Raw genomic sequence first — 26,884 nt, 5'->3', positions numbered from 1 at the left:
CCAATAATTATACACTAACGTCATATCTCGGCTTCCTGAATCCATTCAAATATAAACAGGTAAATATATATTATAATTTGACCTATCACTTTGCTTATATACAATCAACAAACTTATTTTCTTCTTCTGTACCATCTAATTTCTTTATATTTAATTAGTTTTCTTTCAAAGTTTGAAGTTTTAACGCCTTTCGGTGCTGCTCAAGCTTCTTTATTTGTTTTTTTTTTTTTCCAACCTGTTTCTTTTGGAGCCTGCACTGTTTCTTTGAGGTGTTTTTTCATATCTTCCATAAGAAACTGTAATGCTTGTTAACATCATTTAAGTAATAGGAACTATGAATACTTCATCAGGAAATCTGATTACATTTTCCTTGATCCTTATCGGTGGCTCAGTGGTAGTGTGTTCACCTCTGGTACGTGGGGTCCCTAATTTGATCCCAGCTCGCGCCAAGTGGACTTTATGGTGGACAAACACCGTGCGCGTGAGTTTTCTTGGGGTTCTCCCGTTTCCTTCTACTTTGTTCATTCTACTATTTCATTTATTTCTCATAATCACCGTCTTCTTTAGTCCACCCGGCATATGACGTAGGACGTAAAACTCAAAGATTTCATTTCATTTTTTCCCCTTAATCTTATGTTAAATATAGCAATTTCCCTGACTCTCGGCATATTACGAAGCATTTCCCTGTCTCACTTTAATTTCTCTTTCATGATTAGTATGAACCCTGAAAAAGCTTTAAAAAAAAATCAACCTCTTTGCTCTATTACTATCGAAATTAGGAATAAATAACAAAGGTAGCATACTCAAAAAATCAATCTTATTTTCGGTAGACCAAGTAAAGCATTTACAGCTAGCAAACACTTGAGATTTGGTTATTTTCCAGTCATGAATGAAATGGCTCGCCAGAAGTGAGCCAAGTCAGTCCAGTTGATGATCACAAATTAGTTGGGTCGCGCCGAGCCCGTGACTCACCAGAAGTAATCGGTCATTGGGCGTGCTTTCTTCAGTACAGCATGAGAGTCTCAGTATATTCGTCTTTCTTCAGTACAGCATGAGAGTCTCAGTATATTCGAATGGTGTAATTATTCAAACAACAGCTACACGATTAATTTGATTAACATTGTTCTTAAACATGCTTGTACGCAGAATAAAGGAACCACTCAAATAACAATATTCCAACATTTGGCATTCACAAATAATTGATTATTAGTTTATCAGTAACAACGCTATTATCACCTACCTACATTTCTGGCGAGAAATTCAAATTTACATATTAGACATATATCATATAAAAATACTTATATTTATTGCGTTACCTTTTTGTGCGAATGTTCTTTCATGTGCGTCTTTAATTCAAAATACGACGAATATGATGTATTACAGAAATGGCAGACGTAGGAGCTGTCTATCACTATTTGCACTCTTGTATCGTCTGGTTTCTTCTTTCCCTGTAATAATAATTATTTATTTATTCGTCAGGAAATAACACATAATTCCAATAACAATTTCTTGTACATATAAAGCATTACACTGGAACGTAATAATACAATAATAAAGGAAAAAAAAAAAAAAAAAACACGGATCAGTAATGCAGAGGCAATTCAACTCAATAATCACATATATATTATGAAGAGTGACATCTGGTAAATTGTTTTTTCATAATACCAAAATCTCCAATAAATATATCCATAAGATATGGGTAGTTGTTGGTCGTAGACAAACACTTACAGATTGATACATCAATTAAGCTAGGTCATTGTCATCATAAGTATTCTGCCCTCACTGGCAGGTCACTTGCAGCAGCTGAGAAGCTTCCATGCTCCACGGTCCTCCGCTAACCTCTTCGTCTTCACGTATGATCTTTCTGTTTTTATATCATCCATTAATTGTAGTCTCCTTCGCCCTCTGCCTCTCTTTAACGCCACCATACCCTCTATGACGGCCCTCATGATACAATTTCTTCTTAGGTAATGTCCCAACCAGTTTCTCTTCCTCTTCTTAACAATATCTAAGTGTTCTTTTCTCCCCCACCATTTCTAACACCCACTCATTCGTTTTCCGCTCGACCAACTAATTCTTTTCATCCTTCTCCACACCCACATTTCGAATGCTTCCAGTCGTTTTTCATCACTTTAACGCAATGTCCACGTTTCCGCCCCATACAGTACAACACTCTACACGAAGCATTTTATGAGTCTTTTTCTTAACTCTTTATTCAAAGTCCCACAAAACAGACTTTTCTTCCTCCTAAAGGCTTCTTTCGCCATTCCTATCCTTGCTTTTATTTCACGTTCGCACTTCATGTTATTACTAAGAATACTACCCAGATATCGAAAACTATTCACTTGTTCTATTTGCTCCCCTCCCACTTTTATATTTGACACAGACCTCTCTTCGTTCCAAACACCATGGTTTTTGTCTTTCTAACATTTATTTTCATCCATATTCTTCAAAGCTTATCCTCAGTTTTTTTTAACATTTTATTGATTTCTTTTTCAGATTCAGCTACAAGCGTTATATCGTCTGCAAATCTTATGCATCTAGTCATTCTACCTCCTACCGAAATGCCGTTATTATCATGTAAACTCTTTTTTACTATCTCTTCTAGATAGATATTAAATAATGTTGGCGAGAGACAGCATCCTTGTCGAACTCCCCTTCCAATTGCACTCTCTTCCGTCAGTTCTTCCCCTATCCTAACACTTACTTGTTGGTTTATGTATAAGTTTCTTATGAGTCTTCGATCTTTCCTTTCCAGCCCTATCTTCTTTAGAACTCCCAACAACAATTCCTAATTCACGTGGTCAAAAGCCTTTTCTAGATCGATAAATACCACATACATCTCTTTCCCTTTTTCTATAAAACTTTCACCGATTGCCCTTAATAATTAAGCTAGGTACATACTTAAAAATTTTGTAATTCTTAGTAGTTGTGTTAGTAACGTGCAAGCTAATAATTAACTGTAGTTTACCAGTTAGAATTTCAGATCTTTTTTCCTCATAGTTCCAAGAGTCGAAGTAAGTACTTAATTTCACCATTGGTTTTGAGTGACAAAAAGTTAAATTAATAACCAGAAAAGAAATAAATTTTGAACAGATTCAATACCAATATAAAAGCGTTGTATGCTTCTGTTACAAACAGTAGAGCAATATTCAAGATCACTTCTAACATTAGCGAGATACAAGGTTACCTAAGTTTTCATTAACACAAAATCCCCAATACCTCAAAATTTTTCAACGGGAGAAAACTTGTATTCTAGATTATAAGAATATTACGGAAGAGATTCTATTACGGAAGAATTATTTATTTTAGTTTCTTAAGTGAACAGTTAACTTTCTGAAATAATAATTCTGGTGTCGGAGTTTGATAACCTCAGTGCATTTGTACTCACAACAAAAAGTACTTTGTTCAATATTTTAGCCAGATTCATGTTCCCATGTACTTCGACTTTGCCTTGGCAAAACCCCAGGAGACCAACTTCATCATTCGTCAATTTTTGTTTGAAAAAGAAGTATCAATCACGTGTGAAATCCAGCCAATCATGGCAGACCACGGCTTCAGTGTTGCTTGGCGCTGAAGCCTAAGCCCGCCAGTCGGAATTCGACTCCTGCGACGATTACTATCTGAAATCTTTGTTACATTTTTTCGAGTGTAGCATGGCGGTTCTAATTTCTTGGAGCAAGTACGTATACAGGCTGCTAGTCTATAATATAATTTCAATTATAAGTAAGTCATTTTACGATTTTAACGGCAATCTCCTCGCAAAAGTTTTGTTGTTCGATATAATCCGTTCGGTGGCCTAGTTTCGTAAAGGCAAGTACAAAGAGCGAATGTTAATTGTTAATAGCGCAGTTATTTAGCCGTAATAGTGGGTACATTTTGTCAAAACATCAAAGCTGCCACGGGTTACGTTGGATACCTCATCAACGTATCCAGTAACTTCACTTGCGTCCCTTCGTTGCTAAAACTACAATCAATCAATCAAGAATTTCCACTTCTCGCCCCATCGACAGTACTTACACAACTCAGGGTTTTCCGTTTTCTACTGTGGAACAGTTGAAGTTCGTGTATAATTGTATTTCGTCAACCAATGTTCATTAATGGAAGTATAACTTGTAACTCTTCTTGCCATTTCTCATTTTATATATATACTAGGGTGGTCCAAATTTATCTGGGGAAAAATAAATTTAGGAATTTCTTTGGACTCACACCCTAAAATGGTTCCATATGGAATCAAATTAAGCCAGGAGAAAAATTAGATTCATTGAATAATTTTAAATGGTGCCCCAAACGACCTAAAATTTTGAATGCGTTTACAATACATAGTGTATGGGGAAAAGCTGGAATAAACTCTCGTAATTTAGAAAAGGCTCAAGGGAATGAAAAGATATCTTGGATAATGGAACTAGAGGAAGAGACCAACCTATTCTTGTATACGTTATCATGGCGGCCGTCTTGAAGTTCGCCATCTTGAATTTAGGTCAAAATTTTTAAATAGGAAGAGGGTCATGTTATATATCTTTTTGAGGTAGCATTTCACCAGATGCACAAATCTGGTATTATTTTCAAGTTACCTATATTCATGTAAGAGTTATTACGTGTGAAAAACAAGATGCTTTATGTAATGTTATTTTATTGCAGTTATGGAACACAGATATGTAAGAATTTTGGAAGTCTTTTACATAAACTGAAACGAACTGCTTGTTTCGCTTTGAACTACAAATAAGTTTTTTTCCATCAAGATGATTCATAGACCATTATGAGGAAAAAGAAAAATTATAACTTGGAAGAAATTGAAATATCCCTTATTTATGTAGTATCTTTTTGGTAAGTTATGAATCTTATTTGCTACATAGTTCACTTTGACGCATATAGGATAAAATTGTCTGTGGGCCTTTATTATCCGCAAAAGAAATTGTTTGTGCTCCTCATTTTTCGTAAGAACGTTGTTGTAATCTTTTATTACTTACACTCCCCTTTCTGCACACCGTTTGTTACGTTGATGAATTAAACTATTGTCTTTCCTTGAAGATAGTCACTGTTATTTGGCCATGAAGTCGGATCACACTCAAGAAACCCCTTGGGGTTTAAAATCTCTCGAGGAAAATTTGTTTGTTGTAACAAAATCACTGATTTCTCTTTTCACAAGAATTTTTATGGTATCTCTTGCGTCAAACCTCTTTGCTGCTTCACGGTTTCCCCTTATAGTTTTAATTCTTTCAACCATTTTTTGCTTTTCCATTATGGTAACTCCATCATAAAAAAAACCCAATGCTACGTGTTCCTCCGTCAAGTACCAGAGTCGGCGTGAAAATTTAGAAAGAGCCACTTCAGATAATTCAGCATCTATTTGTCTTTAACTGTACAAATCTTTCAAAAAATTGTAGATCTTGTAATGGTGAATGGGATGTTTGATCACATTTAAGCCAACCGTGAACATATAGTCGGATCAGGAAGTGCATACTCTCCGAAGACCCGTTTCTATTTGCTTCGTTAAACGAAATTGTTGGCGAAAGAGAAATATTTTAAATAGTAGCTTGCTTTTCCCATCCACCTTACATGGTGAATTGCTCCATGCAAACGAAAGAAAACTCCTCAAGGAGGTATGCCACCCAAGAATATGATGGTCAGTTCTAAAAATTCCCTGTAATCTTCTTGCAGTGTCCTGCTTCTACAAGTTTGATAGCAAAATTCAACACTTCATTTCTTACATCGGAAATATTGTTTGTTACATCATCATCATCAATTCCTGGAATAAACTTAGTGCAATCTATTCTAGACCACTCGTTCTGAAAACACTTCAATAGGAGAACGTGCGGTCTAGATGCAAACGAAACACAACAGTTATCAAATACACATTTTAAAACTAATTCATAAATGTGATGTCTACAAGGAAGGTATAGAAGGTTATTTTGGAGCTACTGCTCTAGCAGAATCCAAGCACCGTTGACAAAATCCATATTGCAAGGAGTAGTGTCACAATAAACTGCCTGCACGAACTTTACCAAGTTCCATTCTTCAAGCGAATGTACTATAGTAGAATCAATATGTTCTTCTCTTGATGACGACAAAATGGGAACACCAATTAGCCTCTCATGACCATCTCCTGTAATAATTATTGATAACCTGCCGGCAGTCTCTCTGCCAGTCAAATTTAGCAGTAGTTTTCTGTTCCAATGCATAACTAACGCACTTGATACACTCTGAAATTGTTTCTTGTAGTTTTGTACAACTTCACTACAGGGTTTTCTCTCAGCATCGGTGAATGGAAGACCCATTTATTGCTAGTTCCTCTACATTATGGCCTAATGCCTCTGCCGTCGCTGTCAGAATATGTATTGCTGCTCTATGAGTGATCTTTTATCGATTAAGAGCAACACCAGTCTTTGAGTAATAAAATTAGTTTTTCCCCCTTTTACATCTCTTGACGGTCCGGGCACACGCGCATTCGTATTTACATTTTCTCTAACATTCTCAACTGGGTTTTCCTCTTCATTACTTGACCTGCTCCATGTCTTTTGGCGTATAAAGTTCAAACAAATCATTTTCAGAAGTGCATTTTCTTTCGCGTTCCTCTTTCGTTTGAAGCCGTGCATATTCCTTTCGTTCTTTTCACGCCAAACTCATGTCTTTACTTTTAGTCGTGTAATAATTATTAATCTGAAAAGGAGAAATCTTTTCACAGGTAATAATTCTTACATGACTAAAGCTATCTTTAAAATAGTACCAGATTTGTGCTTCTGGTAAAACGATACCTCAAAACGATATGACACATAACCCTCTTTCTATTTAAAAATTTTGACCTGAATCCAAGATGGCGGATTTCAAGATGGCCGCAATGGCAGTACTATACATCATTAGATATGTTTCTTCCTCTATTTCTATCATCCAGGGTATCTTTGCATTACCTTTAGCCGTTTCTAAAATACATGAGTTTATTCCAGATTTTTCCCATATACTATGTACTGTAATCGGATTCAAAATTTTAGGTCGCTTGGGGCACCATTTAATATTATTCAATGAAGCTAATTTTTCTCCTGGCTTAATTTAGTCCCATATGGAACCAGTTTAGGGGGTGAGACCAGCCTAATATTAATGGATCACCCTAATATATATATATATATATTGCTCACTCGTCATACGTATGTCGTGAATATAGAATTTGTCATTTTCACTCGAGTTCTATCCCAAGTTAGGTGAATATATAACACTAGCCCTTTTTTATGTGTCACACACGTTTCCAATAGTGAATTCACTGTCCCAACACATCATAGCTAAGCAAAAATAAGGGGCTCATACGTCTTTAATATCGGCTGAGCTTTGACGCCATTTCATTATCACAGGAACTTCACTCAGAATTCTGTTAAAATAAGATACGAATTACATAACATGTGCAGCATTTTACTGAGGTCATCCATGTGCGTTTTAGCGCGAGGTTAAATCACTCACATAAATCCTGATAACCCTTCTGCAAAACAATACAAAAGTTGCAATCTTATTATACCTATTTAAATATGGATGATAACTCAGCAGGTGGTAAAAAATAATACACAAAAATGTAGCTTCCTGGTTGTGGCTTTATAGTCATATTCTTTTAAGTAAAAAGAAACTGGTTTCTGACCAATACTTTGATTCCATACTACTCAAGACTACCTATTAAGCAAAATATTTTGAATAGCAAATGTGATATTGTAAGTTTTCATTTAACAAGTATATTTGAAGTAAGTAATAACTTGATGTAGTGGCATTTGAAAAAATACAACTTTACATTGAGTTGCCAACACTATAAACCTGGGGGTATCGCCGAGTACGTCAAACCATATCCCCCTGCTAATATATGCATGGTATAAAATTTCAAGTTTCTCTCTCTCTCTCTTAGTTTAAAAGTTATAAGGGGGAATCATGAAAAATGGTCCATCTTGTATAAATAGTAGCATCCCTTCCTCACCCGTTAGATGCTGAAGAGAGATTATGTCATGGTAGTGCAAGTGTTAATAATAAAGCGTCCTTTATACTTACCCCTTCAGAATTTTCATCGTCTTCATTCTCAGGCTCATTTTCTATTATTAATGTTTGAATAGGTTCCTTTGGCAATGTTTGTGATACCTCGCTAGGCCAAACCTACAAATAAAATTTAAAATATTATTATTTAATATTTTAATAATAATAATAATAATAATAATAATAATAATAATAATAATAATAATAATAATAATAATAATGAGCCATATAAATTAATGAAATTCAGACTGAAAAAGTGTGTCGATAGGCAATCGTTCAGATCACAATGTCTTCATGTAACATCTGGAATAACAAGCAGCTAAGATCCATAATTTGATGTATTCGAAGTCTGGACCATGGACTGTTTATCACACTTATGATCCACAGTGAAATATTGGTATTGATTTTCCTGAATTTCCATGTCTTAAGCAGATTTACCTTGACCCGCAACACTATCATTTATGGTTATTTTTAATTTTCTTAGTCGGCTTCCACCATTCCCATGGCTGTCCAACACTCTCTTATCTTTTTTTTAAAAATACTAGGTACACATTAATTGCAAATTTGGAGCGACGTGAAGCAATTTTTTAGTGCATCAATTGATTTCGTGAACGAACACGACTCGCAAATAGTTGAATTTGGCATATCAGCGAAAAGCATATTTGCAAAATTGTTCACAGAAGAAAACGAAAAGAGCTTCGTCCTATTTCTAATGCTGAAAATCTATTTTTCATTGTTTACAATGAGAATTCGCGCGCCAAACGTTTTTCCAAGGTTAAGTTTATGGGCATCCCGTTTTTCGGTGATTATTCCTCAATAGTAAGTCCGATTGAGACATGTCACCACTTAGAGCACTCAGCGCGCGATCTCGAATCACCATGTTAAATTTGCTTAAGAACAGTTGAGCCATCTCGGAGGGGTATCTGAATAAACGAACGCAGTCGAGTAAAGAGAGGAGATTCGCTCCAATAAGTACTTTCTCAACTGTTAATAATCATTATGGTCAAACTTTTATTGGAATAGAATAAAACACTAGTATCAAACTATAATTATACATTAACACCTTTAATATTTGGACATTCTGAATATACTCAAACGTGAACAAGTAAACAAATATCATACTTTGGTCTATCTCTTTGATTATCTAAAACTAACAAACCTAACTTATTTTGGCCTTCTGCAGCATTTGAATTTTTAATTTAATTTGTTCTTTATCTTTTAAAGCTCAAAGATTCAACACTGTTTGGCACTCGTCATGCTGCTTCTTTATTTCTTAAGATAATTTCTCTTTCCGGCCTTTCTTTATTTATTTAATTTTCTTTGTAATCTGTCTTGGTTCATTGAGATGTTCTTCGTATCTTCTGCGGGCAGCAGTAGCAGCAAAAAAACTAGCTCTTATGTGAAATATAGCAGATTTCCCTTACTTTCGGCATATTTTGAAGCATTTCCTGACTTTTTCTTACGCATTTTCATTTTCCCTGACTTTCAAGGCCAATGTGAACCCTGTACATAGATTATAAGCACACACAAGACACCCCAGGCTTTACTACAATCGGCATCCTACACTTAACAATCCCACCGCTACTCATCCTAACCAGTTCAGTTGATTACTGGCTGCAACGATTAGCTGTGAACTAGCTCGTTACCATTGCTTACAACAAGCTGCTCGCTAAATTCGCTTTTCTTTTCTTCCTAGCCACATCGCTACTTTCTTGGACGGGAATGCCAGAGTTGTAAATGGTTGACAACATATTCACTTCAAAAGCTCTTACCATTACAACATAAAATGCACTTTTCCTTACAGTCTGACTATTCGTGGAACACGCATTCACTTCATTATCCCACCCCTAGATAACCTATCTAAGAGAATACTGCTGCATGATGTTTCATTCATAAAATATTACTGTGTAAATTCAGGGTATTTTAAATCAAGACAATTCAACTTCGAAATAAACTAGAAGCAAGGTTTCAATCTTTTTTTTCTAGTATCTACATAAGGAAAGTAAATAAACAAGAGTAGGAAATTTTACCTTGTGAGTCTGCATGTGTTTTTTAACATTTGATTTTTGAGAGAAGGCTCTTCCACACACAATACACTGGAAAGGTTTCTCGCCTGTATGACATCTTAAATGCTGTTGAAGATCGAAGTTTTTCGCAAATGCTTTCTCACAATACGCACACTTCAGCTGAAACAAGACCAATAATAATTCACTTTGTAAACACAGTGTCATCATCATTAATATGGAATACATATATATATATAACTTTCTGAACATATCTCGAAAAGGACATCACAATATTTCGCTCTCAATCTGATCGGACTTCGTTAGGCTGTTAATAATACTAAGAAAGTGATGAGCCTAAGGAAGTTAAACAAAGAAAATCTCTTGTAACCATTCTAACTTTTCATCTTCTACTAATACATATTAACATGCATATACTGTAAACATATTTTATTCTTGAAACTCATCTACAATGCATTGGATTTTAAAAATATTACGGTTAACCGCATTTCCGATTTATTTATTTTTGAAGTAATTTTTACTTCCAAAAGTCCAATACGACTGGGAGAAATATTATGATCTTTAGTTTTACAAAACGTGTTTATGTAGGCTCATTGCAAGTTAGCTATCCAGAAAAAGAAAAATACCAAGTGCATGTCAAAAAAGGCTGGTAATTTACGAGGCTTGGTAGCACTGAAGTTGAACATGCCCTAGTATTCTGTGCTTGCAACAGAGATAGAATTGACCGAGTGGAGTTGTACGTGCGAGCAGCAGTAAGGTGAAATGGCTACCATAATATAAAATCCTGCTAAATGTGAAGAGAGATCTGTTATACTGTGTACGATTTGGTAACCATTTTTTTTTTTATTATTTATTTATTTATTTCGCAACGAACAATGTACTCTTTCATTCAAGAGACCAGTGGGGTGCTTTTCCGGACTATTCGTCCCAAACAAATTTTGATAAGACACAAAAGCGCGTGAAAACACTAGTGTTTTCTGAATCTCAAAGTGTAATTGGACAGAAAGTCAAACGAATGATAACACATTCTCAATTGCCAATTTATTATTATTTTTCGAACTGTTGTTTGTGTATCATTAACCTAAAACATTTATTAACTCCTTATATTTTCCATGGAAGTTAGATGGAAATATTTATATAGGAGGTTATAAATCGTGAGAAATACGTATTGGGTATATTCCCAAGAAAGTAAAGATTGTAGTGAATTTCAGTGTCACTTGAAACAAGTACATCAGCCTAAGGACAATTATCATACATTTATATATATATTTTCGTAAGTCTACAATTAACATCTTACGAAGGCTACTACCATCACCAGGAATTTCCAGCTTTACTATTAACGCCCAAATCCAACAATGAGAAACTTTGTATTTCTCAGAAACAGTGTATCAGTGTACTTCGTAGCAGGGTTGGCTGGTTTAAACCAAGGTGGTTTAAAAAAAAAAAAAAAAAAAAAGCCAAAAATTCTTTAAATCGTGCTGGTTTAAAATTTAACGGTGACGTTTCCACATATCAAACCATCCGCATTACGTTTATCTACTTTTCACCTTTTAATCAAGGGGTCCCGTGTTCAATTCTCGGTCGAACCACAACCTATCTTTCAAGTGTAAACCAAGTAACGATTCGAGGTGTCCCTTTAAGCGAAAGTCTACTCCGTGATAACCTTGGTATTTCATAAGGATGTTAAGCCTAAACATACGAAATGAAACCAAGTATATATTTCTACTTGAATGAATGCCTATTGTTTTATAAAGAAGCCAAGGTTGCTTAAATATATTGAAAGAAATTGACAAAATTTATCAACTGCCTACGTAGCTTCCAACATCAACTTGGATTTGACTTTGTTTTAATTTTATTGAATGATATCTACATACCAAATTTGTAATTTAATACCTCAGTTTTAGCGTAGTGATTATGATGTGTTGACCTGAAAATTTTACATACAAATACATTTAAAGTAATAACAGGATTTTCCCAGTGGCTAAGGCGGGAGTTTCCCGATTTATATATAATTCTGCTTGTGTAACTGTTTATCTTTTTGTCCTTTTGAAATGATTCTTGACAGTTATATTAACACGTACGCCTATGTAAAGATCAGTGCAACGTATTTTTTTTTTTTTTTTTATCAGGAGTCCTTCGTGAGTGAGTCGGCAATCGCATTTGTGACCAATTAGTCCCGGTTTCGTGTCCAAATGGACAATTTCTCTTGGATGTAAGTCGAGAAGCGGTTTGGATTCCGCTTTAAGCTTATGTGACCCCTTCCAGCATAACCTTGTTGTTGCATAATAATACCAAGGCGAAACAAACTAATTTCTGTCCATATCTAATATAAATACATAGAGTAAATTATTTAAACAAACAAAAAAAAAAAAAAAAGGTTTAAACCAAAAAAGCCTGGTTGTTTGATTTTTTCAATAAAAACCATGGTTTTTGACAACCCTGCTTCGTAGATATAGCAGCCTCGTTAGGTTGTTCTTCGTTTGAATATAGCGCAATAATATGCAACGTTTGTATTTTATATACATAAACGCTCTAATATAATAAAAACATGCTAAACCAGCAGTTAATATTTTTTAAGTACGGGAGTGAGGTTGAATTGTTTCCTGCGTTTTCACCGAAGTAAGATCGCTGTTGGACTGTTCATAAGACGGCTGCAGTAGTCCAGCTACCCATTTTCAAACACATAGTAAAATCACCACGACAAGGAGTGGATTTCATCGCAGTCTTGGATAATCAACAATCCCCTCTGCGCCAGTGATCCCTGAGTTAGTTATACTCCCTCCCACTAGTGAAGCGAAACACAGTGTTTAAGTGATACTCATTAGCAGTGTGAGAACACCAGCGAAAGGGCATAATAATAGTGATAAAATTGTAAGTGTTCATATATCTTAATATCGCTTAATAAATGAAAATGTTCATTTGTAACATATTTCGTACATCGTTCTCTAGAATGAATATGAATATTCAGTATCCAGATAACGTATTCGAATTTCTCTTATGTTGACATTTCACACACAAATAAATAATTAAAAATTAATTTACAGTTGTAAACAAACCTTCAGATGCAAGTAGTTGCTGAACCACTGTTAGTTATATCACATTGCATGCAAATACGAGGAGCGTTTGATAAGTATTGAGCCTACCTAGGAAGAGAATGTCCCAAATATGTGCCATTTTAGGTTTTCCCTACGTAGTTCCCTGGAGTGTTATGCACTTCTCCCAGTAGTGCTCCCATGTTGCCAACTCTCTGACGAAAAAACATTCATCTCAAGCCTCACATAGCCTCTCTGACAGCATCACCGCTACGAAAATGTCCCTTGAGTTGTTTTCTTCAGTGTGGCGAACAGGCTAAGCCAGAGGGCATCAAGTTTGGTGAACAGGGTGGATGCGGTAACAAATTGAAGCCACAATCATGGATTTGCTGAAGGGTGACACGGCGCACTGTCTTGGTGGAAGATGACGCCATTTCCCAGTTTGCTAGGTCTCTTTTACCCGTTTATTGTTTGTCCATTCTTAATCAAATCATACAACAGCATCCTCTCCGTATCCCAGAAAATGGAAGTCATCATCTTCGCTGCTGACGTCTGCACACGAAATGTCTTGGGTGGTATTGAAGTGTCATGTTTCCATTGCTTTGACTGTGTTGTTTCGTTTTCGGGTCGAAATGATGATCCCATGTCTCGTCCTGGGTGGCCTGACGATTCATAAAGTCGTTTGTGTCAACACCGATAAGGGCCAAGTGGATCTCTGAAAGCTGAAGTTGATGTCGCTTCTGACTGACAGTGCGATTTCGTGAAACTCAACATGCGGATAACTTGATCATTTGAAGGATGTCATGGATAATGGAATGAACATACTCTGTTGATATGTTCACATGCTCGGATATGGTTTTGACAGTCACATGAGATCATTCACAACGAATAATATCATGCACAATTGTCACAAACTCATCTGTTGTCACTGTTTCTGGTGGGCCGGTACAGATAATGATCTCCTGACTCCTCTGAATTCTGCCCCTTTTGACCGTGACATACCATGAAACATCGTTCCTCAAGGTAGCTAGTATGTCCTCGTGAAATTTCTTCGACTACATGGTCTTGAGAAATAGGTAGCAGATCACAGTGCGTTCACAATCACGTTCCTCACTTATGTACGATGCCAACCCGACTGAAGTTTTGTGATGCCAACACTATGCGGTGCTAGTTTTCGGCCATACAGTATTTGGACTTCCTAGGAAAGATTGTGCATCATGTTTGTGATTTTTTTTTTTAAATCATACAGTTCTTTCTAGGTAGGTTCAAGGGTTATCAAAGCCCCTCGTACAATTGAATTAAATTAGTTGTTACAAAAAAGCAAGCAAATCTTCAGATATGACTAACATGACTTACACAGAGGTCAAAAATAAATAAAGAAAGAAACTAAAAAAAAAAAAAAAAACATTAAAAATAGTAAAAACTATACTTGCACTGACAGGAAAACAAGAAGGAATAAGAAACGTAAGTCACATAAATAATTTCGCGGGAAAAACACGTTTTCATCAAGTTGAAGCTTCCAACTTATAGAACTTTTATCATTACTAAGGTCCTTTAACCATTCTTCATTAAACGAATCTCATAAAAGCTGTCGAAGACGCTGAAAATTAAGTACAAAAATAATCTACATAAAGTACTTGAAGGAAAACTGGTTGGTTAACTTGGAATTTAGTGTTCCATTAAGCACTGAGGCTATGTGACGTGAACCTACAGCTTTACATGGGACCCGAACCACATAAGCTTCCAGAGAGAATCAAACCTAGGTATTCCGCACCCAAGGCGCATATGCTAACAGTACAGTCACAAAAGAGTTCGAGGTTCTGAGGAAAAGATTGTCTTATTACCGATTTATCATTCACGATATACATAAATACGAACTCTGTAATTGTAATATTAAGAAAAGGGTTTTCATTTTACTCAGACGAGTTATTTTAACCTAGGAATCTTTTCCTTTCTAAACATTTTCTTAATCTTGCTTGCTGTGAGATACCATCATTACAGACTGAGACAGGCTAAATCATCGAAATTCAATTACTTCCAGACATAAAACAAACTGATATATGTATAAAGCTAACATTACTTGGACCTAACATTGTAGAGATATCGAAATTTGTAGTTGACTTTATGTTTTATCAACTTATTACTACAAATAAGGTACAATAATTCAGCTACTGTTCCCATGTGTAGTATATAAATTAAAAAAAAAAAATCCCACTTCTATCATGAGCTAATCACAAGCGTTAAAACAAAAAGTTCTAAAAATACCAACCTTCTTAGGCTTTCCTACGGAGCCTTCGGTTCGCCCATTGTCTATTGATGAGTTCTTTTTGTGCGCTGTGTCTGATTCACCCCCTTTTTCTCCTGAGTCAGCCTTACGAATTTCCGATATTATACTACTAATATTACTACTTTTACTACTATTATCCTCTCTGGGTGCTAATACTAGTTGCTTGTCTTCAATGGAAGACTGGATAGATGATGATGTAGTCTCTCGTAAGCTCTGTACGGATGTTGCAACAAGAGTTGCTGGTGCTACTGTTCCATGCAGCTAGAACAGAAACAAAGAAATACAATAGTACATAATGATGAAACAGTGGAACGTCAAATAGTTGGAATAACACTGCTACAAGTTTTTACTCCAATAGTGCTCCCTATTTATTAATGTTAAATACAATGGATAGAATGTTTTTATTTTTTTTTTTCCGCAACAGGATAGAAAAAATGCCTAGATTATCATTACTTCTAAAGCCACGAGTATTTAAACTTAAACCATATTCAAAATTCTGAGTGATTAGGATGGAAGCAAATCCGCGGATCATATTCCGTGTTTCGGGTAGTCAATGAAGGATTACTTCCTAAAAATGCACTCTGAACAGCCAATACGGCATTTATTTTGAAACTGTACCTTTTAAGGGAAAAAGGAACGACTTACACAAACAATATACATAGGCTGCCACAGAACTTCTCAAATATAATTTCCCGGTGTTTAGATTACATGTAACTTCTGTTGAGTTCGCCTTTACCACCTAGAATGTCTCATACGCTCATCCCACAAAGTACATGCGAGCTTTGTATTATCATTATTATTATTATTATTACCTATAACAGGGGTTTCCCTCCAATTACAATAGGTGTACAAGCATATGTTTCAAAATATTACAAAAAAAAAAAAAAAAAAAAGAGAAAAAGAAGACGTCATATATAAGTACCTATTACAGTATTAACTACAATAATCAAAAAGAATATTGCAAGATGCACAACTATACAAACATTTTTTCTACAATACATAATGCTTTTACAATTTATAATTACAAATAAGTTACTATCAATTTCATTTCCACATTACTTCTATAACTGAAACTTCTTACTTGCACTCCAGCAAATTTTAAATATATTTACCTAGATATGTATCAAAAATAAAATGAAAATTTTTATCCAATATTAACAGCAAGTAAAATCTAAACTACTTCTTTAATTTTTGACACATATACTTTAAATGGTAAAGAAAAATCAATATCAATCAAGTAGTACACAAAACTTTTTTTTTTTTTGACAATCTTTATTTTCTTCTATTACGTCATGGCACCAATTTCAACTTCTATTCTCATTTATCAGTACCCCTAAATCTAAATAACTTCACAGAAAATATATTTCAATTTAATTCTGAAAATATCTCTATTTTTATTCTGAATACTCCATCTAGTCTTCAAAATATAATAACTATGTCCATTTCATAACAACTCAGACAGATAAGCATGTATATTTTCTGTGCACTTAGTTCCTAGTTCGATCCCAATAAGGACAGATTCGCCTCGGAGATCATCTTAAACTGGAAATCTTGTAGCTTCCAGTTCATACGGAAAATTAAATATAAACAAACCTTTTATTTTATTTTTTATTTTTTATTTTTTTAATGTCGTAGTTACGAAGAAACTCACCAGGTAGTTTAGTTACACAATACATTATATAAAATTAATGAGGACATTAAATACGTATAATTTACGTCTGTTGTAACACACACACACATGCACGTATTGTTGTAATACATGCACGTGAATCCAGTTATTTTACGTCATTTTTAATTCTTTTTATTAGCACCACTAATTTCTCCCTAATTACTTAACTTTTATTTTAAAATACAGTTCTTATCCTTATTTCTTGGCTACGAACTACGGAAAGAATTAGCATTAGGTTTCGAAATATTATACACAACTAAACTTACACATGCGTGTACGTATAACTAGTTAGCATCATGTTTAATCTTCACGTCTTCATTGTTATTCCAACCATGAAAATGACATGTAATATTGAAATACCTACAGCACGTTTGCTGTTTAGTGTTATCTCTAGTAAACAGTCACAAATAAAAATTTAAATTATTCTTACCTGAGATGTCACAATTACTGGTTGTCCTGCTATGGTCATGCTGACATGATTTGATGTTACTAATGACGGTTTAATTGAAGATACTGCATTTCTATTATTAAGAAATATACTATTTTGAATAGCATTTGATAATGCTGGTAAAACCTAGAAGTACACAAGAATTAATATGTATAAATTTCGACGAATAATATATATATATATATATATATATATATATATATATATATATATATATATATATACGCAATATGTAATTTATTAGCATATTTAAAATTATATTAATATATACAATAAAGTAAACATTTATATATTTAATATTACATATGAAACTGTATATGTAATATACAGTTATTTTTACATTCCGTGTTATTTTTATTTCTTATAAATATATTTTTCTGGCTGTGAATACTTAAAACTATCTGCTAAATCCAAACAAACATGACCAACATATACATACATACATACATATATATTTACTTTCTTGATAAAAACTATAACTAAAATCCACTACAATTAGAAGAAAATCTACTGCCTTGCAACACCGAGTCCACACGATGACGAAAACTTCCTTATGGCTGCTTCTGGCAATATTTTTCGGAACCTCTTCCTATTACGTCGATAAAAGGTGTCGTCCAATTTACTGGTCGTATTAACGATACCGATTCTAACCCAAGAAGCATTTTTTGAATCACGAAAAATGTAAAAAGATTTGATTAAAATTGGGTGAATATGTATATCATAATTAACACTTTCTTTAAAAAAAATATGTTAAATATCTGAACACTTATGAGCCATACATTTTATTTACATACACTTAACAGTGGTGTCCTAGCAATTGGTACGTATTTTTTGGTAACTAGGTAATTGGTTACCTAGTAATTGGTAACTACCACGGTTACGTAATTTACAAAGATTTTATCTAAAAGTATTTTGATACTATTTAACCCTGACATTGAACATCCTCATAGCTAACACGAATAGACTCTTGTTCGATTTCCAGCAAGACACTAGCCTCAGATACAAACCCGTGTAGTGATTTGGACCCTACTTTAAATAGTAGGTCCCGTGTCATACAGTATAAACCTTAGTAATTTAAAATTTCCTTAATTTATATATAATAACATACTTCAGATTCACAATTTGCTTCTTTTTCTTTCTTTGAAAAAGCTTTTAGCTGTAAATCAATCAATCATTTAATAAATAAATAAATAAATAAATAGTTTTCATGGGCAGGAACTCTCAAACAACTTAAACACAAGATATAGATACACTTTACGATAATAAAGTATTACGTACGATTTCCTTACCTGAGAGGAAGTGGCAATATTTAAAGAATTCTGATCAATATTGAAAGATAGTATGTCGCTGTCATTAAGAATGATTGGTTGTCCAATATGAGAGACTGGAGACGTCGACATGGAACTACTATACCTAGCGGAAACCTGTAATGAGAAAACAAATTATCGAACTATTTTTCTTAATCTATATAAATAGTAAATGGTATGAAATTTAATATTTTAACGTTATTATTATTAATAATAATAAGAATGTTAGGAATGATATAAAAAAAAAAAGAATCAAAAGATTGCGATCTTGGCCAACAATTAGTTTTTGGATCAGGGATCCTAAAAGTTTTGAACGGCCCCTGAATCGAGTTTTCGTATTTTCTACGGAATAAGCACATCATACGGAGTTAAGTGATAGTTTGGGTTTGGATACATTGTATGTAATTCTCCAGATATAAAGCGTACAAGAAAATTTTTGATTGAAATATTATAATAATAATAATAGCAATAGCTATATTGAGGTCTGAATCTACAATCTTTGAATGATGCCCTGATTTTACCACGAGACTCGGTTCAATGTTTCGGTGAACTTTTCCACTTTTATAATTATTATTATGCTATAAAACACTCTACAACTAGCTGATTAAGGAAAACCCTTCGTTTATGCGTTGGCTCTAACTAGCCGAAATTTGCAATTGAATTGCGGCACGTCACTCGTGAGCTTATAACAATGACTGACATGTTTGTATGTCATCTGTCAGTTTAGGGGAAACTGTCTGCGCGGCTCAGTAGGGAAACGGCTCATTGAAAGCTACGATGCATGCTTTTCAAGGGTATATGAAGTTGCTAATAAAATGAACAATAAAGGAAGTAACAAATTTTACGGCTTCTTTAAAAACTAAACTACTTGTCTATTTATTTATTTATTATTCATACTTGAATATCTAAGGACAATGTTATACAAAAATGAAATCTTTGAGTTTTACGTCCCACGTTTATGCCTGTTAGTCTAAAGGAGACGGTGATGATGAGTAATGAATGAAATGGTGGAACGAATAAAGTGGGAGGAAACGGGAAAACCCCGAGAAAACCCACGCACACGGTGTTTGTCCACCACAGGACAATGTTATAGTGTACTAATCTGCAAGATTATACAACACAGTACCTAACATATTACTGAAGAATTACTCAGTAATAAAATCAATGTATTGAACATACTAAGCCACTTATAAATGCACCTAGTGTTACTTTCCTTAGCAGTACACCATAATCAACGCCTATGAACATACGTACCGTCCAAGTTCTGCAGTTCTTTTAAAGCCGTAATATATGCAACACGCATAAGCACACAAAGGTAGTTGTCATAGTAATTTTATTTAGTATCTTTGCGTAAATGGACACTTGTTTGCAGTCTGAATAAATGCATTAATTAACATTCTCATGTTTGGATCACCAACCGACATTACCAAGTGAATCTTAGTCACACTTATGAAAAAATCCAGGATATAAAACCATGGTGATTTGATTGGGGAGTGTTAATTTCTGGTATGGAATTTCATTGTAAATTCGACAAAAAAAAAAAAAAAATGTATTTAGGGGAACCCCGAGGAACTTTACCTACGAGAAAAGATCTCTACAAGTAAAACAATCTAAATTCTCTATTGAATTCAATACTAGGACGTACAAACTTAAGATCATAATCATGCCCATGAACTTGCTGGGAATTCTCCAGTACTATTATCGAACTACTTTACATATTAACAAAAGTTATTTCATTATGATTTTCTTCGCGCTTACCGTAGTCTTTAGTCAAAGAAACATACTCGTAAATTGTTAATATTAGTCCATGAAATGTATATAACTGATATAATTGAGGCCGCGATGGTTCAGTAGTCGAGCGCTCACCTCTGGCGCGAGGTCCCTGGTTCGATTTCCATTTCCGCCAAGTGACTTTTGTGGTGGGAAAACATGGTGTACATGTTTTCTCAGGATTCTCCCGTTTCCTCCCCTTTTCATCATTCCATCATTATCATTCATCTTTTATCACCGTCTTCCTTAGCCTCGGTGCATAATCGTATTAAGATAAACTTTAAAAAAACTAATATAATTGATAGAATTTGGTAAGTAGTGATCCATGTGAAAATTTACAGACCGAATTGAAGTATTTTCGAAACATGAGTTAACATTTAAATCAACAAACAGATATGATGAAATAGTGATTATAACAAAACTAGTTCCAATTGGCTGATTACTGAATGAAATGAAATTTCTAGTTTCACGTCCCATGTTTATGCCTTGTAGGCTGAAAGAGACGGATGATTAACGAAAGTGAAATACTATAAAATAATTCCCAGATCATGTGGGTAGAAACGTCAGCACCATGAGAAAACCCACGATTTGTTCGTTTGAGATTTGTTTTAGATTTTTGCGTCCGTTTCAGCAGCGAGGCTATATAAGGCGTGGACCTACAGCTTAACATGGGATCCGAAGACATGAGCTCCCGCCGGAAATCGAACCCGGATCTCCCACGCCAAAGGCGAGTATGCTAACCGCTGAGCTACGAGGGAGCTCGACAAAACTCATGAACACGATGTCCACTGCAAACTGACATTTCCTGAAATCGAACCAGGGTAAACGCTCTACCACTGAATCTCCGCGTCCCCTGATTACTGAATGAGTACGAACTTTTCTGATCTGCCATGACGAGTGATACAATACAAAGGAAACCAACCTACACCAAAGAAATTTAAACAAAAGATTAAACTTTTCAAACATTTGCTTTTGTATTTTTTTTTTTTCTAGTTGGCTTCAGAAAATGTACGAAACGCAAAACTTTCACAGTGTAATCTTTTGCTAGTGTACTACCATATATCAACCATTACTCACACTCACAGCTACCGAAAGAAATATTATAAATATGTTCGTATGCTCAGGATACTAGATATTTTGTGTGAAGTTGTTAGAAAGAAAAGGTTGAAGTTTAACCTAATAACACATTTAGTGAATAATGAAATTCTGCTCATATTCCTTTTGTTTAAGGCTCAAAAAAATCTCGACCGCCAGGTCGCCATGCAACTAGATTTACGAGTATGCCGCCCAGATAATTAAAATTCAAAACATCTTGGACTATGTGTTAAATTGGATTTGTATTATTATGAAGCCTAGTTTTGAGAACTGGCGCCTAAAAATTTTTGAGCACTACTTTTGTTCATGTTCTTTCGGCAGTCTAATCATTAATACCACTCGTCAGCCTCTGTTCGATATCGTTCTTTCTTTAAGTTCACCCCATACGATGGTCACAAAAACATTTTTCTTATAGATAAATAGTAAAACAGTAAAGACGCTAATGTAAGACGAATTTTTATAGCGTTAAGATACAAATATGCTCAAAATAAAATCACGGTTGTAGCAATGGTGTATGGTGATCAATTGCTAATATGTACAGTAAAGGGAAGAAGCAATATAAAGGATGTATAGTGCGTCCAGTAAGAGAACTTCTCTGACAGTTCGCAGTGACATTGCCCCTACTCGCGTGTCAAGGTTTTTTTCGGTGCAACTGCAGTGGCAATTTAATTAACGGTTGAAGTAGAGTGAGTATAAGACAGAGTGATTGTGGTTGGTAACACTGGTATCAAAGTAGGGGCTGCAATGTCCCACCTCATGTGGTAAGAAACGTCAGAGACCATCTCTTGTTGGCCGTGCTATAGTAGAATACGAAACTTTTTATTAAGAGCCTCCAGGTATAGAAAGTGCTGTATTTGTAGCTGTGGTATAACAGCACGGAGATTCACGACATTTATGGCCGTGTGCAGCAACGAAGTTCAACTGTTAAATGATGGTCATAACCAAGCTCGGTAAAAATGTTGCACCAACAACGTTAAAGGATAAGTCTCGGTCAAATGGTGGATAAACTTGGTTTTAGCTTGAACAGCCGAATATGGGGGTTTAAACCTCGTTGATCCAAGACAGATCGTTTACATTAATTAATGTATGTATTTTTCCTAAATTACAATAAATGAATTACAATGGAGTAATGAAATTACAATACATTTCTCGTATTTGGAAAAACTTTTTGCTCGTGGTTTCATTATTTTTTCCTGGATATAATGTGTGTCATATTAATAAAATGAAATAAATGTTGATAAATAATAATAAACGGTGTAGATTAGGAATACAGTTCTTTTATAATTTTCAGGTAAAGTCTGTTAACTCGCAAAAAGAAATAAGGAGAACATGTAGGTAGAAAACCTGCGAGACTGTAGCTTTACAATAGAGAACCCACTAGAAATAAACTATATATACTATGCTTTATTTTTTTTCGGACAAAATCAGCTCATAGTATTTTCTAAACAATTTTCCAGTAAAGGTTAACATAGAAGGGCATAAAAGTTATATACAGTATTTTCTTGTCAAAGTTAATATACAGCATAAATACAGTATTTTCTTGTCAAAATTCCATGGAAACAGCATAAAACTTATTATATAGTGATTCATCGTAAAACTTATTATCTAGTTATTCCTCGAGTGGTATCAACCAATTGCATAAGACATAACTTAACTACATATGGTGAAAGCCACGCGTCTCAAAACACGCACCTAACTTTGAAAACTGCTTATTACAAGCTATTTTTAAACCTATTACGATTTACGCCAAGGTGAAGTTGGAGAGCTATAGTCGAAATGCGTTCGTAGGAAACAGGCGAATTTGCGATGGTGGGTATACGTGTAAACAAATTAAGGGTTCACTCGAGCAGATGGTTCTACCAAATAGAAAATTTATAGGTAAAATACGACGAGAAATATTTTTCATGAAGTAATGAAAGTGTGAATATAAGTAATTACTATCTATCACAGCATATTACAATGAATTACTACTGACAAAGAAATTATTGTATGTGTGAGTGTGCTCTTCCACTGTCCTCGTTTATGCGTATACCCCGTCGCTGACGCACCTGCTCCCTATGGACGCAACTGCTCGCTATTGCTCGGGCCTCACTACTGCGCCCCTACTCTAACTCGGTTAGATGGCATTCGTGCTTTTTAGTGGCCACTAAGCACAAGTTGGTTCGCGTTATGCTATACGTCTACACTTTATTTATACGGTACTGTGCTATCCTGAAGTCAACCCGCAAGTAGTAATGGAGCTCTTCATTTAGTACATGCTCTGCTAAGAAAGCTCTCACCTGAAAATGTAAGAGAGTGTCAAAATTTGGTAGAACCGTTTGCTCGAGTAATGAACAAATTAGTACAAAAATACATACCAATCTGTAGTAGGTGATCACTACGAGCTAGTTTTGCATTATAATTGCTTTTATGAACTGAACATTTTAACGCTGTTTCTATAAGCACAGATTACTTACATATGGAATGAATTATTCTGAGAGATTGCACCGCAAAACAGGAGGTTGATATTTTCCACACTTGTCTTTCCTTTTGCACACACCACCATCGCTAATGTGCCTGCTTTCGCGGACAAAATCACGAGTGACCCCTCAAATTGTGCCCTGCATGGAATCGGAATAGATACAAACTTAGGTTGTGTTGGTCGCTTAACACAGACTCCTGCGTGGTTTTTGCACTTGTTGTTTTTATAACATATAAGTTTGCAAGCATATTATAAATATGTACGCAACTGGTGTTCAGGTGAGAAACTAAGAATGCAGAAACATTAGATCATAAGTGGAAAAAATAAATGGTAGCGCTCCTCAACTTTACCTATGCTAACTAGGAATTCTAGGCAAACGCCAACAGGGAAAAAAAATGTAAAAGACAGAATAATATTTTCAAGATGAAATATGTATAACTGCTGAATCAATTTTCCTCATCAGTGGATTCCAGAAGTTTTTTATTTATTTATTTATTTATTTATTTATTTTCTAGTGGTGGCAAATTTCAGTATACTGGGGATGAAACGTATTAGTAACAAAAATACTGGGAATCCACATTGAGTATGATAGTATATATGGTCTCGACGAACTTTGATTGTCCTCGGGGAGAAGTTCCCCCTGGGCAATTCCTGAAATCACCACTGATGCTTACATAGCATAGCTCCACATTATATTTGTTCTTTGTTATAAGTTTAATGTAATCTTTATGGTGCAGTTTTACTATACTGATCTACACTGTAAAATATACGGAAAAAATTGGTTTTTAAATTCCCCATTTTATATCAAGAACAGCGTGCAGTTTTACTATAGTATTCATAGTACAAGTAGTAGTAGTAGGAACGGGTTAGAAGCCCCGCAGGGGTTAGTTGTGTTCTGTTCTCGACATAAAATGGGCAAATTAAAGACTTGCCCATATTTTTCTATACATTTTAAATCTGTGTATCCGTATAGTAAAACTGCACTGAGAACAGAATCCAACAAACCCCTACGGGACTCCTAACCCTTTCCTACAAACACTAGTATTACTAGTTATACTATGGATCCGTATAGTAAAACTACATGCTACAATCTGATCTACACTCTACTACCAATTTTGCAACACCAAGTATCACTCGCTTATTTTATTTCAGGTAGAATTTATTAGTCCGTCCTTTGATGTATTCAGTTGAGATGCCACATAATCTCGAACGTCGAAAATATCGGCACGCGATACGCTTTCTCTATTTGTTACTTTGTTAAACGAAGATTAGAGGTAAAAGACGACAACCAATCAGAGTCGATTTTACAAATTGACCGAAGTTTACTTAAACGAGGTGTACTGAACTTCGACTTTCAATGGTGCAACAAAAGTTCGGGAATCACGTTTAACCCTTATCCGGGCAACCGGGGCCTCCCAGGCCTAGTAGCTTCATTTTTCTAAAATTTCTCACGAAGACATAAAATACTGAATTATTGTATCTTTTGTCGAGGTTAAAATCATGAACATATCGAGTTGGTAAAGCTTTTTTTTTTTTTAATTTGAAAATCTTTTCCTGACGTAACCGGGCAACCGTATAACTTTAGTGAAATTCCTGTCAAATATTAGATCAAATTGTCACATAATTATATATTGAACACGTGACTATTGTAACCTTTAGTCGGAACAGTATGCGGCAACAGACATTGAATTTTAAATATATACTGGGCCTCACAGGCCCCGGTTGCCCGTTTACGTTACAAAAATGTCTGCACCGGATTTGCTATTCTGCTTGGCACCGCTTTTGGTCGGCTTACAAAAGCGTGACACGAAGTTTCGTTACTTGACAAAAATATATACCGGTACATTCTAGACTAGTCTGAACAGTAAGTGACAACAGACATTGAATTTTGAGTGTTCTGCACTTAAACATATACTGGGCTTCACAGGCCCCGGTTGCCCGTTTACGTTACAAAAATGTCTTGCCCGGATAAGGGTTAAACTTCAAAGTTTAATGTTGAAGGCTCGTTTAAACTTCGTTGGTGCACACGGCTGTTACAGATACAGACAAATTTTCAATGTGTGCAATTAAGAGTGAGAGAAGTGTATAACCGCCAGTAGAACATGAAGTTTCACACCACTGGGAGCCAAGTTTTGAAAATATAGTAAAGCTATATATGTAGCTGTAATAAGTGACCAGGATATTCTCAATCTGTGTGTGATTTATTTTTACTTTGAATTGATTTACTCCTCAGACTCCTAATGTTTCTGGTCCATAATAATAATAAAGAAATATAGTTCTCCTGATATATATCTAAAATATGTATTTGTAATAACAGGACATTTACAAATGACTTTTAATGTATTTTAAACTAGTACAATAGGTCTTATTAGTTGTTTAAGCACTTTACTTATTTTGTCACTTTTCTTTTACTATTCCACTAAATTCGATTGTAGTTTACAGTAAGAAATAGCAACATATTGTGTGTTTCAAATGATAAGCGGCATGGCCTTGAGTTGGCTTCACGCGGCGTCCAATTGGCTTTGAGCGGTGTTGACAATTCGCGACAAGCAGTCTTGCACGCTGACTTCTCGAGTTACTGCGATTCTTGACAATACCAGAGGCGCTTATTAGAAATATTGTATTAGCACATCAACTGCTCACTTTACGAAGTAGAGAAAAGAATTACAAACACATACGTGAAAACTACATCTTTTTATGTCAACTGGTTGTTATGATACACGCTTTTAAAGGTTTCCATATAAAACATTTAGTAAAACGAGCGATGAGTCCCGCGTCTAATTTCCAGTG

The 26,884-nt window shown here is 34.9% G+C and overlaps 1 protein-coding gene across 3 annotated transcripts in view; it reads right to left on the bottom strand.

Annotated features, from left to right (window-relative positions):
* The window catches only part of LOC145672667 (zinc finger protein 341-like), a 72,746-nt gene that overhangs the window by 27,718 nt on the left and 18,144 nt on the right, over window positions 1-26,884 (bottom strand). For all 3 annotated transcript variants that reach the window (XM_081741832.1, XM_081741836.1, XM_081741843.1), the window contains exons 5-10: window positions 18,751-18,885; window positions 17,444-17,587; window positions 15,327-15,605; window positions 10,032-10,187; window positions 8,020-8,121; window positions 1,317-1,448 (exon numbers count right to left, since the gene is read on the bottom strand). In XM_081741832.1, the coding sequence (XP_081597958.1) occupies window positions 1,317-1,448; window positions 8,020-8,121; window positions 10,032-10,187; window positions 15,327-15,605; window positions 17,444-17,587; window positions 18,751-18,885 (948 nt within the window). The remainder of the gene's footprint in view (window positions 1-1,316; window positions 1,449-8,019; window positions 8,122-10,031; window positions 10,188-15,326; window positions 15,606-17,443; window positions 17,588-18,750; window positions 18,886-26,884) is intronic.

The sequence above is a fragment of the Thermobia domestica genome, chromosome 2 (genome assembly GCF_964235325.1).
Source record: "Thermobia domestica chromosome 2, izTheDome1.hap1.1, whole genome shotgun sequence".
In the NCBI taxonomy this organism is placed as follows: domain Eukaryota; kingdom Metazoa; phylum Arthropoda; class Insecta; order Zygentoma; family Lepismatidae; genus Thermobia; species Thermobia domestica.
Note: the sequence above shows the minus strand (reverse complement) of the source record. Positions and strands in the feature narration are given on the sequence as shown.